The sequence below is a fragment of the Oncorhynchus keta genome, chromosome 7 (genome assembly GCF_023373465.1).
Source record: "Oncorhynchus keta strain PuntledgeMale-10-30-2019 chromosome 7, Oket_V2, whole genome shotgun sequence".
Classification (NCBI taxonomy): Eukaryota; Metazoa; Chordata; class Actinopteri; order Salmoniformes; family Salmonidae; genus Oncorhynchus; species Oncorhynchus keta.
Window position 1 is genome coordinate 17,912,215 of NC_068427.1, and position 14,089 is coordinate 17,926,303.

The 14,089-nt window shown below is 41.6% G+C and overlaps 2 protein-coding genes across 5 annotated transcripts in view; one reads left to right on the top strand and one right to left on the bottom strand.

Annotated features, from left to right (window-relative positions):
• Positions 1 to 4,666: 4,666 nt before the first annotated feature.
• LOC118386110 (uncharacterized) lies at positions 4,667 to 9,788 on the top strand. Its single transcript, XM_052522096.1, has 4 exons — positions 4,667 to 4,843; positions 6,357 to 6,414; positions 8,437 to 8,578; positions 9,303 to 9,788. Exons 2-4 carry the CDS (start codon positions 6,357 to 6,359, stop codon positions 9,535 to 9,537), a joined length of 435 nt encoding a protein of 144 aa, XP_052378056.1. The 5' UTR covers positions 4,667 to 4,843; the 3' UTR covers positions 9,538 to 9,788.
• Positions 9,789 to 13,394: 3,606 nt separating this feature from the next.
• Positions 13,395 to 14,089, bottom strand: part of LOC118386109 (anion exchange protein 3-like) — a 101,325-nt gene continuing 100,630 nt past the window's right edge. For all 4 annotated transcript variants that reach the window (XM_035773536.2, XM_035773538.2, XM_035773535.2 and 1 more), the window contains 2 exons: positions 13,696 to 13,897; positions 13,395 to 13,543 (listed from right to left, as the gene is read on the bottom strand). In XM_035773536.2, coding sequence (XP_035629429.2) covers positions 13,817 to 13,897 — 81 coding nt within the window. In that variant the 3' untranslated portion in view covers positions 13,395 to 13,543; positions 13,696 to 13,816. The remainder of the gene's footprint in view (positions 13,544 to 13,695; positions 13,898 to 14,089) is intronic.

Here is a 14,089-nt window from a genome sequence, read left to right on the forward strand (position 1 = left end):
TGTCGTTAAATATTCATAGAGAATGTCTGTCGTAAAAATGTTGTACCGGGAACAAACACAATATGCAATCGTACATGCATGTGTGTGTGTGTGTGTGTGTGTGTGTGTGTGTGTGTGTGTGTGTGTGTGTGTGTTCATCATTGACTAAATTAGGTGGAATTTAAAAAAAGACCATTTTTAGAAACTAAATCAAATATGGGCCTTATTGTGAAGCTGGAGCTTTTCTCCAGGATTCATCAGGCATCCCCCAGGCGACAATCCATTTGTTAGGTTGGGTATCGATCTGGAGGCCCAGGGATAAAGGACTCCTTCCACCCAGGGAGCCTGAGCAGGGGACGGACCTGAACTGGTACTCCAAGATGAAAGCCTCTTGCTGTAGGTCTATCTGAGTGAGAACAGCCTCGAGGAGATGGATGAACTAAATGGAGAGGCTGAGGCTAGCAGGCTGGAAAGGCCACCCTCAGGGGGGAACCTGCAGCCCTTACTGTCATCTATGGCCCGTAGAGTCTCCTCCTGCTGTCCTCACCGATCCCTCACCTCAAAGTCATGTAACAAGGTAAAATAGAACACTGACAGATGCTTAAGCTTACAGTGTCCATATTAGGACAGCATGAGGCTGACATCTCCCTGAGAGGTTGACACCTGATTATGACTCTGAGGCTATTCTTGTATGGATACCATATACTGTATATAGCTTTCTTATTGTTATTTTATTGTATAACTATTTCGTTTTACTATTTCTTATTTTTTAACTCGTTGTTGGGAAAGGGCTCATAAGTAATCATTTCACGGTAAAGTCACTGTTTCAATTCGGCGCATGTGACAAATACAATTGTATTTTATTTGATACCAGCTAGATAAAATGTGAATTATCTGTCTCACTTCTCCGCTCACCACATCAGCGTAGCATTTGAGAACTGGGTGAATCTCAAGCTCCATCAGCAGGTCTCCCAGCAATTTCCTCCCATGGTACCACTCCATCCTCAACCAACTCTCAAGCTCCAGACCCGGGTTGAGGCCCAGCTCCTCTGCCTTCCTCTCCCCCACCTCACTGACCTCCTGCTGGGCCTCATGTTCTATCATCAGCCTCTCCTGTCGGAGCTTGGCCTGGATGTCCTGTATCCTGTAGGTGGCCTTCTGTAACTCACCTCCAGAGCTAGCACCCACTGCTCTTTCCCAGCCAAAACCATAAGCTCCCTGCTAGACTTCCTCAGTCTGGCTTGGGCCTCTCTGGCTATTCCCTCCCTTCTCCTCACAACCAGGATATGCTCATCATTCCCTTCTCATCTTCCGCCGGTAGACCTCTGGGGATATCTGGATAGCCTTCAACCCACCGCACCCTGCTCTCCTACCCATGTGTCACTGCTGGTGCAGGTCTACCCACTGGTAGTCAAGTCGGGCAGCCCTAGAGCTCTTATAGAGGATATCCGGTACAAGCCATTGAACCTTGACGAACCACTCAGCCCCATCAGCATTGGTCAGTAGACTGAACTTCTCTGCCTTGATTGGACCAGGGACAAACGTCAAAGCCCATCTGCATCGGAGAACAAAGAGCTAATTGGCCACCTTGGTCGGAAATGTAGGGGGTGGGCCTTAAGAGTCAGAGGTCAAAGGGACATTCCAAACAGAATTGGCAGTGCTCTTGTCTTCGTCAATGATGTACATGTTTTTGCAGAGAGGGACTATCACTTTCTCGCTAAAGGTCTCTTTCAAGGTGCACAGATGTTCGACGAAAGAGAGAAGCCACGTGATGCAGTGTTTTGTGTCTGAGCCTCTGTATCCACTGACTACCACCACCAGGCACCTCTGTAACCTCAGAGAGGAGAACCCACAGCTGCTCCAAGCTGTTGATTCATCCTGGCGTTTCATGGTCAGGGCACACAAGACTGACTGAAGAGTGTACATATTGAAGGAGTGTTTGCAGTGTTGGACATGGTCCTAGAATGAGGCACTCTCTCTCTTGAGGCAGGTGTACAGGTTATCCATGGTTTCTGCTTTCCCGTCTAGCAGCACCTATCTGAGGCAAAATTTTCCATTACACCAATAAGACACACTGTCCAAACAACACAGTTTTTCACTTTCACAAACAAGTATTTTCAGTGCGGACCCTGTGCCATCTGTATGTTTGCCCTGACTCTAACGATATTATGCAGACAACTAAGTGAAATGGAAATGTTTTCATATGACCATTCCTGCACATTTCACAAGTAGCTAATTGATTATTATTATATTATGTGTATGTTGCTTAGCAGCTCGAGATGAATGTGCATTAGCGAAATCATTGAATCATCACATTTTGCACTTAGGGGAAAAATACATGACGGGGGTTGCTGAAAGGTATTTTCACAGGACTCCTGAAAGATTCATCTGTCAAGTGGTCGTCTAGTCGAGGCACATGAAACACCGCACAATGGTGTTCAAACTTTCCATTGCTCACTCTTGAGTTTAATTGAAAGGAGCAGAGTGAAGAGAAGGGCGCTGTTTTGACAAAAGTTAACACCCAAAACAAAAACATTTGACTGATGAGATGAAAGGTTTGAGGGTGAAATTTTCCAGCTTTGCTTTAATTGCTTGTTTAATTGTAGAGAAAGTGGGGGTCTCCAAGTCTAAAGGCTTCATGAATAGCAGCCATTAGGCTTTAAAAAAAAATATAATAATAATAAAAAAGTAAGTATGTGTGTGATTGTGTGTCTTAGCCTCCGTGTGTGTCCATAGTAGGGCTGGATGCTCATCAGAACATTCGGACAGTTGTGATCTGCAATCCAGGCCTCTTGCCATTCTTCAATCCATCTCGGGAACATTCCCAGAGTGCTGCATTCCGGAACAATTGTTCTGAGACCCGAGATGTTTTTAGAACAAGAGAGACTTGGAAAAGTTCAACCACTCTCTCCTAGGAAACAACTACTGGCACAGCCATACAACCCTAAACAGTGTTTTTTTTTCAAACTTGTTAGGACACTTATCCTTCATAGTTTATTGAACAGGTCACATTACCTTTTGGGATTTAAGAATAACATTTGACATACATTACATTACAGAGGGTACTATATTATTGTGCTAGTGGCTGACAAGCCATAAATATGTCAACCTCACTCTGGCAACCATAGGCTTAAACATGCTGTCACTAAGCAATGCCATAGGGGTATGACAGCAACAAGTCACTCCTATTGCACTAGCTCTGGGCCCTGTCAACGTGTTGCAAGGCGAGTGTCACAGTCTGCAGGACATCTACAAGCTTGTCTGTTTACACAGCACTACGTCCCTATTCGGTGTTTTAGAAGGTAAAGAAAGAGACAGGCGGGCACGGACATAGACATTAGGCTCGTGAGTAAAGGTGGCTACTTCACATAGCAGTACTGCTCCTTTGGCTATAGTAGTCGATCAAAAACAACGACTGAGTGTTGTCTTAAAAGTTGTAGGACATGAGCATTTTTAGTGGTTAATAAGTCACAGCATCAAACCAAAAAATATATTATTGACAGTTTATAAATAAACGAGACGGTTAAGTTATAATCCTTTTTTTAAAGGCTTCTCTGGAGCATATTGACTACCAAAAGGCTTTATAATTACAAGTCAACTTTTTTTGCTTGATTGTAGGATTGGGTTGCATTTGGCGCCTTCCAGTATCAGGATGGAGCAACTCTTGGGTGCGTAACAGAACTTCATCCATATCTGTCAGTGTAGTATATGTGCAGAGAAACAGCTTGCCTAATGCTGTGTGTGCATGAAATATATATCTCACCGTAGACAATCAAATGACAATAAAAAAGGTAATGCAATGATGGTGGCGGTTGTAGCGCTAAATTGAATTAAACTGTCTACTGTCTATTTACTGTCTATTTTGCCTCATCCACTACTGCAGATAGATCTTGGGCTTATTTAGGCCATATACAATGTAGTTCAAGTTTAAATCAAGTCACAATTCACACGGTTTTACTCGTGACACACAACAACAATGCTACCCATTGTCTTGTGGCTTGCTATTAGCCGGGAGACACCGAGGGGTCAAGAGCAGGTCTGGGAGCAGATTTATGGCATGTAATTACTCAGGAAATATCAGTAGGGGGAGAAAACTCAACACTGTGTTACTCTCAGATAAATCTATTGCCTCTCCCTGCTGTCCAATCTATTTAGGTAATATAGAACTGTAATACGATGCTTGAAACAACAAAAAAATATGGACATGAGGGGAGGGTGACTTTTTTAGTGGAACTAGGTCATCAATTTACAGCTTAACAAAACTATTTAATTGGATGCTGTCTGTATGTGTGTGTGTGTATGTGTGTGCATCTCTGTCTGTCTGTATGCACTTCTGTGTGCCTACAATAGGGATGTGTTGTGGTCACTGTATGTGTACTGTCTGTCTCTGTCTGGTGTGCAGTGTGTGTCGGTTACCCCAATACATGTTGCTAGTTAAGGGTAGAGAGCGGATCACCAAGCCTGTACCCTCTCTCCCCATCCCTTCTTCCCCCATCTAGGCCCTCCATCCCACCCCAACATTAATATACTGTATATTTTAACATACCAAAATGTAAGGCCTGCTTGTCCGTTTCACTTGGGTATAGCCGGAGGATGGGGTTTTAAGTATAGAAGCATGGGAAAGGAAGCAGCCTGACAGTGGTTTAGAGCTGGGAGATTGCATAAACACAACTCCCAGTCCCACGGACTGATAAGACCCTGAATCCCTAAAGGGGTTCTCATTCGCCTCAGCCATGAAACAATGTTTCCTTGGTTAGTTGGTTTTCAGCAGCGACTCTACTTCACAGGAGACCGACTGGGCTCCAGATTTTGCGTGTGACCTTCCAGGAACAGAAGATGAATTAATCTACAGATATAAGTCAAGGTATTATCTTACCTCATTTGCACACACTGTATATATACTTTTTCTACTGTATTATTGACTGTATGTTTGTTTATTCCATGTGTAACTCTGTGTTGTTCTATGTGTCAAACTGCTTTGCTTTATCTTGGCCAGGTTGCAGTTGTAAATGAGAACTTGTTTTCAACTAGCCGACCATGTTAAATAAAGGTGAAATAAATACATAAAAAATGTATCCAGTTGTGTAAAGTACTTAAGTAAAAATACTTGAAAGTACTAATTAAGTATTTTGTTGTTGTGTATATGTATTTAGTTTACTACACTACATCCCTAAAGAAAATATTTACCTTTCACTACCATACATTTTCTCTGACAAACAAAAGTACTCATTACATTTCGAATGCTCAGGCAGGACAGCAATATTGTCAAATTTACACACCTATTAATATAACACATTGTCATCCCTACTGCCTCTGATCTGGCATATTCACGAAACACAAATAGTGTGTTTATAAATGAGTGCTGGCGTGTGCCACTGTCTGTTCATAAATAAAATAAACTAGAAAATCGTGCCATCTGGTTTGCTTAATATAAAGAATATGATATATATAGCTTTATATATTACTTTTTACTTTTACTTAAGTAAATCGGTTGAGTGCAGTCAATTGCTGTACTTTTTAACTAATTGTTTGGTGTTTGTGAATCTACTCACAACTCCCAGTATAACTTTTAGCTTTAAATGACAAATCCATCCTGGTTGTACCATTGTACCAGTTTTGACAGTATACGTAGACACAAACAGTACATTAGAACATTTAGATGGTACATTTGTCTGCATTCCTCTCCACATCTGTTTTCAGTGACTCCCATGTCCCAAGAGATACATTAATTAATTAAAAAAATATTCAGTAACCAGCTGGCCATTCACTTTTTTACCAGCTATTAGAGATAAAAATACAAATGTTTCGTGTCAAACAATACAAAGCAACTTGATATTTCAATCATATCAGAACATAAGCGGATGTTCTCTGTCCCTCTTCAGTCATCTATTTTTATAGAAATAAATGACACGACAAGCGATTATCCATTTGAGTCACTTATCTGAACAGAAAGAATGCTAGTATGCTAGGGCGAAGTGAGGTGATAGTCTGGCAAGGCAGGACATGGGTTAATAAGTAATTTTTCAAACTGCCACAAGTTGAGGGAAAATTATGTGTAAAAGCAGTTGCTGGCATGCATTTGCCAGACTCTAATGTAGTTATCTGTAGCCTGGTTCTGGCATAAGCCGGTTTCAAACCCTATTGCTAGTGTACCATGTGGTCTTAATGATGCCAGCCTGAGGCCTGAGGCCTTTACTTTACATTTGCCTTGTATTCTAGACGATCAAATGGTGGGAAGCAACATGTTGATGGTGACGATACTCAGTAGGACACACTATCTACACACCTGATAGGTAGTTGCAGGTGCAAACATTACGTATTGCCATTACTCAATTGTCATTGTTTGATTAACTATGAACAGTATCTATTTCTGACAGATGGTGAATCGACAGACTATTTTGACCTGCCTTATTGTGATCCTCGTGGCCTTAACACGTGAGCAACAATTACACTACTTCGCTTCACTTGGTCCTCCAACCTACTTTTCAATGCCCTTTTGAGGACATTTTTATCCAGCAATGTCTACAGCAGTCTAGTCCTCTAATTGTCATGCTACAGCAAAAACATTTTCCAATTTTGTTGCATTACAACCTGTAATTTTAAATAGATTTTTATTTGGATTTCATTTAATGGACATACACAAAATAGTCCATATTGGTGACGTGAAATGAAACAATAACTTGTTTCAACAAAACAAAATGTAAAAATGTCAAATTAGTGAGTGTATATGTATTCACCCCCTTTGCTATGAAGCCCCTAAATAAGATCTGGTGCAACCAATTACCTTCAGAAGTCACATAATTAGTTAAATAAAGTCCACCAGTGTGCAATCTAAGCATCACATGATCTCAGTATATATCCACCTGTTCTGAAAGGCCCCAGAGTCTGCAACACCACTAAACAAGGGGCACCACCAAGCACGCGACACCATGAAGACCAAGGAGCTCTCCAAACAGGTCAGGGACAAAGTTGTGGAAAGGTACAGATCGGTGTTGGGTTATAAAAAAATATCAGAAACTTTGAACATCCCAAAAAATGGAAAGAATATGGCACCACAACAAACCTGCCAAGACAGGGCAGCCCACCAAAACTCAGGGACCAGACAAGGAGGGGATTAATCAGAGAGGAAACAAAGAGACCAAAGATAACGCTGAAAAAGCTGCAAAGTCCCACAGCGGAGATTGGAGTATTTGTCCATAGGACCACTTTAAGCAGTACACTCCACAGAGCTGAGCTTTATGGAAGAGTGGCCAGAAAATGCCATTGCTTAAAGAAATAAATAAGCAAACACGTTTGGTGTTCGCCAAAAGGCATGTGGGAGACTCCCCAAACATATGGAAGAAGGTACTCTGATCAGATGAGACTAAAATTGAGCTTTTTGGTCATCAAGGAAAAAGCTATGTTTGGTGCAAACACAACACCTGTCATCACCTCGAGAACAACATCCCCAAAGTGAAGCATGGTGGTGGCAGTATCATGCTGTGGGGATGTTTTTCATCGGCAGGGACTGGGAAACTGGTCAGAATTGAAGGAATAGTGGTTGGCACTAAATACAGGGAAATTCTTGAGGGAAAACAGTTTCAGTCTTCCATAGATTTTAGACTGCGACGAAGGTTCACCTTCCAGCAGGACAATGACCCTAAGCATACTGTTAAAGCAACACTCGGGGAAACATTTAAATGTCTTGGAATGGCCTAGTCAAAGCCCAGACCTCAATCCAATTGAGAATCGGTGGTATGACTTAAATATTGCTGTACACCAGCGGAACCCATCCAACTTGAAGGAGCTGGAGCAGTTTTGCCTTGAAGAATGGGCAAAAATCCCAGTGGCTAGATGTGCCAAGCTTATAGAGACATACTCCAAGAAACTTGCAGCTGTAATTGCTGCAAAAGGTGGCTCTACAAAGTATTGACTTTTGGGAGGTGAATAGTTATGCACGCTCAAGTTCTGTTTTTTTTGGTCTTATTTCTTGTTTGATACATAATAAAAAATGTTTTGCATCTTCAAAGTGGTAGGCATGTTGTGTAAATCAAATGATACAAAAGGCAACAAAATAGGGAATATGCCAAGGGGGGTGAATACTTTCGCAAGCCACTGTATATCTCCGAACTGTCCTATTCCAAATACAAGAGCTTTGTGGTCCAACAGTTGTTTCGCTGTCAGTTTTTATACTACCTAAAAAGGCTGATTCAGTAGTACTAAAAAAGACATGCGAGACTGTGGAATATTTCACCGCCTCCTCCCTCGCTCCGTAATGGTCTGGGATTTATATGAAAAATAATGTTTTGTTGACACATCCTTAACAGACATGAAATCACCAACCCACTGCCGAAAATCTACAGTTCTATCGAATGGTTGATGTTTTTTACTCTTATTTTGTAATAGATTGGGAGTTGGGATAAACGGGTCTGCTGTCACGATGTGTTTACTTTTCACCAACTCTTGTTTTTTTTCTAGGGCTTAGCGAGGGTGGCTACGTTGCACAGTGCAACAGGCTGACGTTCGACCACTACGTGCATGGTTACTGCCTCCCAAACTTCAACCAGAGCATGGAAGCTAGCAACTATCAGCACAGATGTCCCTGGCCCACCTTTAAAGGGTGCGTGTGTGTACCCCTACGACAGAGGGGTTTGGTGTACAGCCTGACCTGCCTCTAGCCTTCCTGCCTATTGTATTTTGTATTGAGGGGGGGGGGGGCCCTGAGCTCACATCCCCTGGCTGATGAGTGAGAACAGAGGAAAGGGCTAAGTATAGCCGCGTATGACCATTTTGAATGGCTATATCGCTAAAGATACGACCTTTAGTCATGGGAAGAGTCAGACCTTTCCTGTCTCCAGGGTGTTTTTTGTGTAACTTCACGTTAGAGCTGATTGAATGTTTTGGGGTGGTAGCCTAGTGTACATGTCTAGCCACACTGCTCCACTCGTGTTTCTCCGACATCACATGTTTGTTCAGAGCGAAGATGTAGTGCTAGCCCATTAATTACACTGTAATAATTCATATATTACTGTTGACATCGCCTGCAGGGCCCAAACCCTGGAGAACTAAATGGTGTGTTTGGGTGGTGTCTCTTTAACACGGGTAACAGATCAACCGGTTACACCCTGAAATTTGAGCGATTGGTTCACAGTAGTCCAGGCTGTTTAGTACATGCTACTTTTATTAGTCTGTTTTGACAGTGGCTCCTGCCCATTTCTCTCCCCTTTCTTCCTGAAGTGTGCACTTGTTCACTCCCCACTAAAAGGAATGGAGTGAGTGAATGCCCACTTCAGGAGAGAAATAAGGAAATGGAACATTACGTTTTTTCCGCTTTTCACCATCAGCTCCTACATCATTTTGAAGCACTGTGTGGAACAAGTAGCCACCAGTACCAGGTGTGTGGAGCCTTCACTGAAGGATGACATCTTCCTAGAGGTGCACCAGATGTTCTTCTCACTCTGCTCGCGTGTGGAGGACCCAGCTTTCGCTGTCCTGATGTTGCTGATTCTGCCTTGTATCATCACCATTCTGCTCCTCCCCCTGCTGTGTGTCCACATCACCACAACCACTGGACTCTGAGAGCCAACCCTCTTGGTGGACAAATCTTACAAATGCACACACACACACAAAATACACTTTCACTTGAGACACACTAGACGTAGCCAACAGAAAGTTGGATATCTGTTTAACATTTAGAAACACACATTTTTGTACACCCATATATTGTATGTTGAATAATGGTACTTAAAGTATTGTAATACCCTGTTATGTTCTTAAATAAGTATTGAATAAAAATGTGATAGATTTATTTGAAACACAAATATTTATTTTCAGACAAAAAAATAACAATTTGTTTTACAGTAGTTTGAAAACCTCTTTACAATAATAACAGGCTGAATCGCTATTCAAGTATCCACATAACATAAATATCTTTCAGTATTGCTAATGCTAAAGTAATTCATAATTTATCATAAAATTAACTCACATACTTTTTTTTCTCAGACAGACAAACCCCACTTCAATAGGTATCGTTTTCAGAGCAGAAAGACTTATCTTTGTGTGTGTGTGTGTGTGTACGTGTGTCACTATATTTGTGTGTGACATGGCTTCAGGATGATTAACTCAGGTATAGCATGTATAAACCATACTCACCTTCTTAAGAGTGACACTAAAAACATTGTCCTTCATTACAAGTGAGTTGCAGAAATTCCTTTAAATGCCACATTCACCTACCTAACAATAAACCTGTTATCTACTTCCCCAGAGTCTGATGAACTAGTGGATACCATTTTTATGTCTCTGCGTACAGTATGCAGGAAGGTAGTTTGCGAGTCAAAGCTAACTAGCATTAGCACAATGACTGGTGCTTGTGTCATTGTGTTAATTCTAGTTAGCATTGAGAGAACTAGCTCGTAGCTTCATTGTCAAAATCTTGAACTATCCCTTTAAAGGGGACCTTCACCTTTATAACTTTATATTCATTACATGGTGCAAACTTGTAGGACAAGCTGGGAATGACCCATTAATAAACAAATAAAAAACTGGACATACAATAGGATGTTGCCACAGGGTTAGCAGTGCTATCTTATTACTTATGAAGGTAGATACATAAAAGATATACAGGTAATCTAATTGCATACATTTCTGATTGTCTACAGTACTTCTTAACGCCTTCACAAATGGCCTAGTCATCCAATCAAATGAAGAAAAAAAAGGTCCCAGAGACTTCAAGTGAGAGACGGGTAAGTAGCAGCGGCTAAAACATAACGCTATATTCCTAGATTTTGGGTGGGTGGTCTGGTCTGTGCTAGCATGGAGGTATCAGGCGACGAAACATTGTGGATTCCCAACATCTAACATGCCAGGCCTTTTTCATGGGCCTAGAACTATTTTCTTTTCATGTCCCTGCTCCAAATCTTGAGGAATCCAGACAGAACAGAAGAAAGTGGCTACACTATACCTTTTTATTATCTTGAATAATAACCACTCTTCCAAATCTTTATTTTTTTCCCAGTGACTGAGTGATTGTTTTACTGAGTGTAGGCATATCCACCACAGGGCCACGGGGATCTCTGGTAGCCCTCAACACACCAGCAAGCCCGTGTTCTCAAACAAAGACCTTTCCCCGTTTTTCCTTCACATCAAGTGAGGGGGAAGCTTTCTCCCCTTGCCCTCTTCCCATTTTCATGTCTGACGCCATGGTAACTGTGATACCTTTTGCCTTTGACATGCCAAATTCAATGCCAGTAGCTGTCTATTAAGCCAAACCCAGAGTAAAGCACGGCCACTTTGGTCTGAGATTCTATTGACTTAAGTCCTTCCTTCAGAAGCCAAGTTGACGCTAGCATACCTCCAGTTTAACAGAGCAGCGGAAGAGACAGTGCAGACAAAGTAGAGACTATCAAAACAACATCCCTGGAAACTTACTATATAGGCCTGTACATTCAATACGTCTCACACGGTAGGGGCTAAGTAGGTTGTCCATACACAACATGCCATTGCAATTCCAGTATCTACACTCTTAGGGAAAAAAGCTGCTAAATAGTAGTACCTTGTAGGGTTCTTCGGATTGTCCCCATAGGGGGGGAACCCTTTGCAGAGGGTTCTATCTTGAATCTTTTATATAGTGTTCGTTATCGAACTCCCTGTATATGGTTCTACCTAGAGCATGCTGGGAAATACTGTATGATATATGGTTCTATGAAGAACCCTTGCCTTCCAAAGAATCCTTATTGCCGTCTAAAGAATTATCAAAGAACTCTTTCCTCCAAAAACGGTTCTTAGAATGTTAAAGGTTCTAGGTAGAACCCTTTCCCTTACAAAGAACCCTTGTCTTCCAAAAAGGGATCTTCAGATCAAAACGTTTCTTGGTAGAACCCTATCCCTCCGCAAATAACCTTTTTAGAACCTTTTTTTCTAAGAGTGTAGTGTTTGTACGACAAGAGTCAATAAGACATGTGATGTTACAATTCTCTAGTGGGGTCTATTTAAAAAAAAACAGCAGTATCATATTATACAATGCATCATTTCGTCAAATTCAGCAGATGCTTCAATATTTGAAACATGGTCTCCACTTCACGTGTATCAATTTAAACCTATGGTTCTGCTGCACTGTTCATGATAACATAGTCCATTTTAAACAGACAAACATTCTGTGTGGGGTAGAAACTTGAACCTTTGGAAAAAGAGTCCATTCCAATCACTGTACATTTAATTTTAATTTTACCTTTATTTAACCAGGCAAGTCAGTTAAGAACATATTCTTATTTTCAATGACGGCCTGGGAACAGTGGGTTAACTGCCTGTTCAGGGGCAGAACGACAGATTTGTACCTTGTCAGCTCGGGGGTTTGAACAACCTTCCGGTTACTAGTCCAACGCTCTAACCACTAGGCTAAATGTTATGTTAAATGTACATGTTAAACACATGCCAAGTTGTATATAATCACTTCTGAACCACCTGTGTGTATAATTTTAAATATTTCCTTGAATGGTTTGTGTACACAACAGGGACACAAAACCAATGATCAATGATCTAACCTTTGTAAAGCAAATAGTTTTACCTTATGCTATAGTACCCTTCACATCCAACAGTTGCCTACAGAACATGGAAGTACACAATGACAGTGGTGCTACACAGTGATTTTGATACCTGTGGTATAATTCCAGTGACTTTGACAAAGGTTTTGAATAATGTTAATAATTGCAAATTCCTCCAACTAACAGGCATTTAGAATGCATCCCATATGTCAATATCGCTTCATGTAATTTTGGCAACTAACAACAAACTAAAGTAAATAGGTAGGATAACATTTAATTCGGTAAGGTCACAAAAATACTAAAGAAAAATTTAAACATGTTCAAGGTCAGCAGATCTCCATGCGTTTACTTGTATGCATCCACAATCATTGGATTGGCCTGTTGGGCAGAATATACCTTATAAAGTAACATCTCTCCAAAACACACGTAATCCTCATGTACTGTATCTTCGTTTCAGGGAGAACTGCATTCAGAGGGGATCAACGAATGCATCTTCTCCTGTTATTGGACCAGGGAACTGGTGTGTCGGTGCAGGTGAATCACAAAGGTCAAAAGTGAACGTATCCTGTGAGGAGCACACAACTAAAGGGAGTGCACACAGTGAAAATAATGCCGAACTTCCTGTTTGGTTAACGTGGTCATTGAATTCCACTGGTAATGGCTACAGTACGAAGAAGGGTAAAAAGGCAGTTATGCTGAGGAGGGCAGTGGAGTATTGGCTCCCAGTGAAACCAGTGTGGCTGTCATACAACCAGTGTTCATTCCACCGGTGCCCCAAATAAATGGGACTCCAACACTGGGAGGGAAAACCAACCTACTGGAGTACTTGGGGTTGTTGTCATTGCACTTACGCCCGGAACCTGTAGAGAGCTTGACCGTTAAAAGTAAGAGGAAGAACCCATGTCCAGGGTTTGAGTGGGGACGAGTGTTTATGAACTATTGGTCTGTGTTTAAAAAGTGCAATGTCCATGTCACGCACTTGAGGATTCCTGACACGCTCAGCAACAGTAGGGCAGCAGAGCTACTGACCTCTTTGAGAGGAAAAACTGTTGCAGCAGGAAAACCAGAAACAAATTATAACAGTGGGGTTATTCCTTTACATCATTTTTAGATCAAAGTACAGCAGAATTTGAATATAATATATGTATATACAGTATATATACACACATAATGTTTCTCTGATGGACGAAAATCCTACCGTCATCTGAGTGTTTTCAAGACACAGCTCCCAGACGTAATAAGAAACATGCTCGTGATTGGAAGATGGAGAGAGCCTTGGAAGATGGAGAGAGCCGATTGGGCCTACCCGTGTGACGTGTCTACACAAGCATGTGAATCTCATTATACTCGTCCCGACCATCCTCGTCAAAGTTGGGGGAGTCCTCATTTTCCCCGTCGAGCTGTAAGAGCGAGAGATGTTGGGATGTCATCAGAATCCTCATTCATAGTGTCTTGATGCTTTGGCCAATATAGTGAAACAATAGTAGAAGAATAGGCATTTAGCAGACATTTGAATCCAAAGCGATTTACAGTCATGCGTGCATACATTTTACACGTGGCTGGTCCCAGGAATCTAACCCACAATTCTGTCA

Excerpts from the sequence above, each read along its gene's own strand:
- LOC118386110 (XM_052522096.1), top strand. The coding sequence starts at position 6,357 with ATGGTGAATCGACAGACTATTTTGACCTGCCTTATTGTGATCCTCGTG. Across the intron at positions 6,415-8,436 it reads GATCCTCGTGGCCTTAACAC|GGCTTAGCGAGGGTGGCTAC; the intron begins GTGAGCAACAAT and ends TTTTTTTTCTAG. Across the intron at positions 8,579-9,302 it reads CCCTGGCCCACCTTTAAAGG|CTCCTACATCATTTTGAAGC; the intron begins GTGCGTGTGTGT and ends TTTCACCATCAG.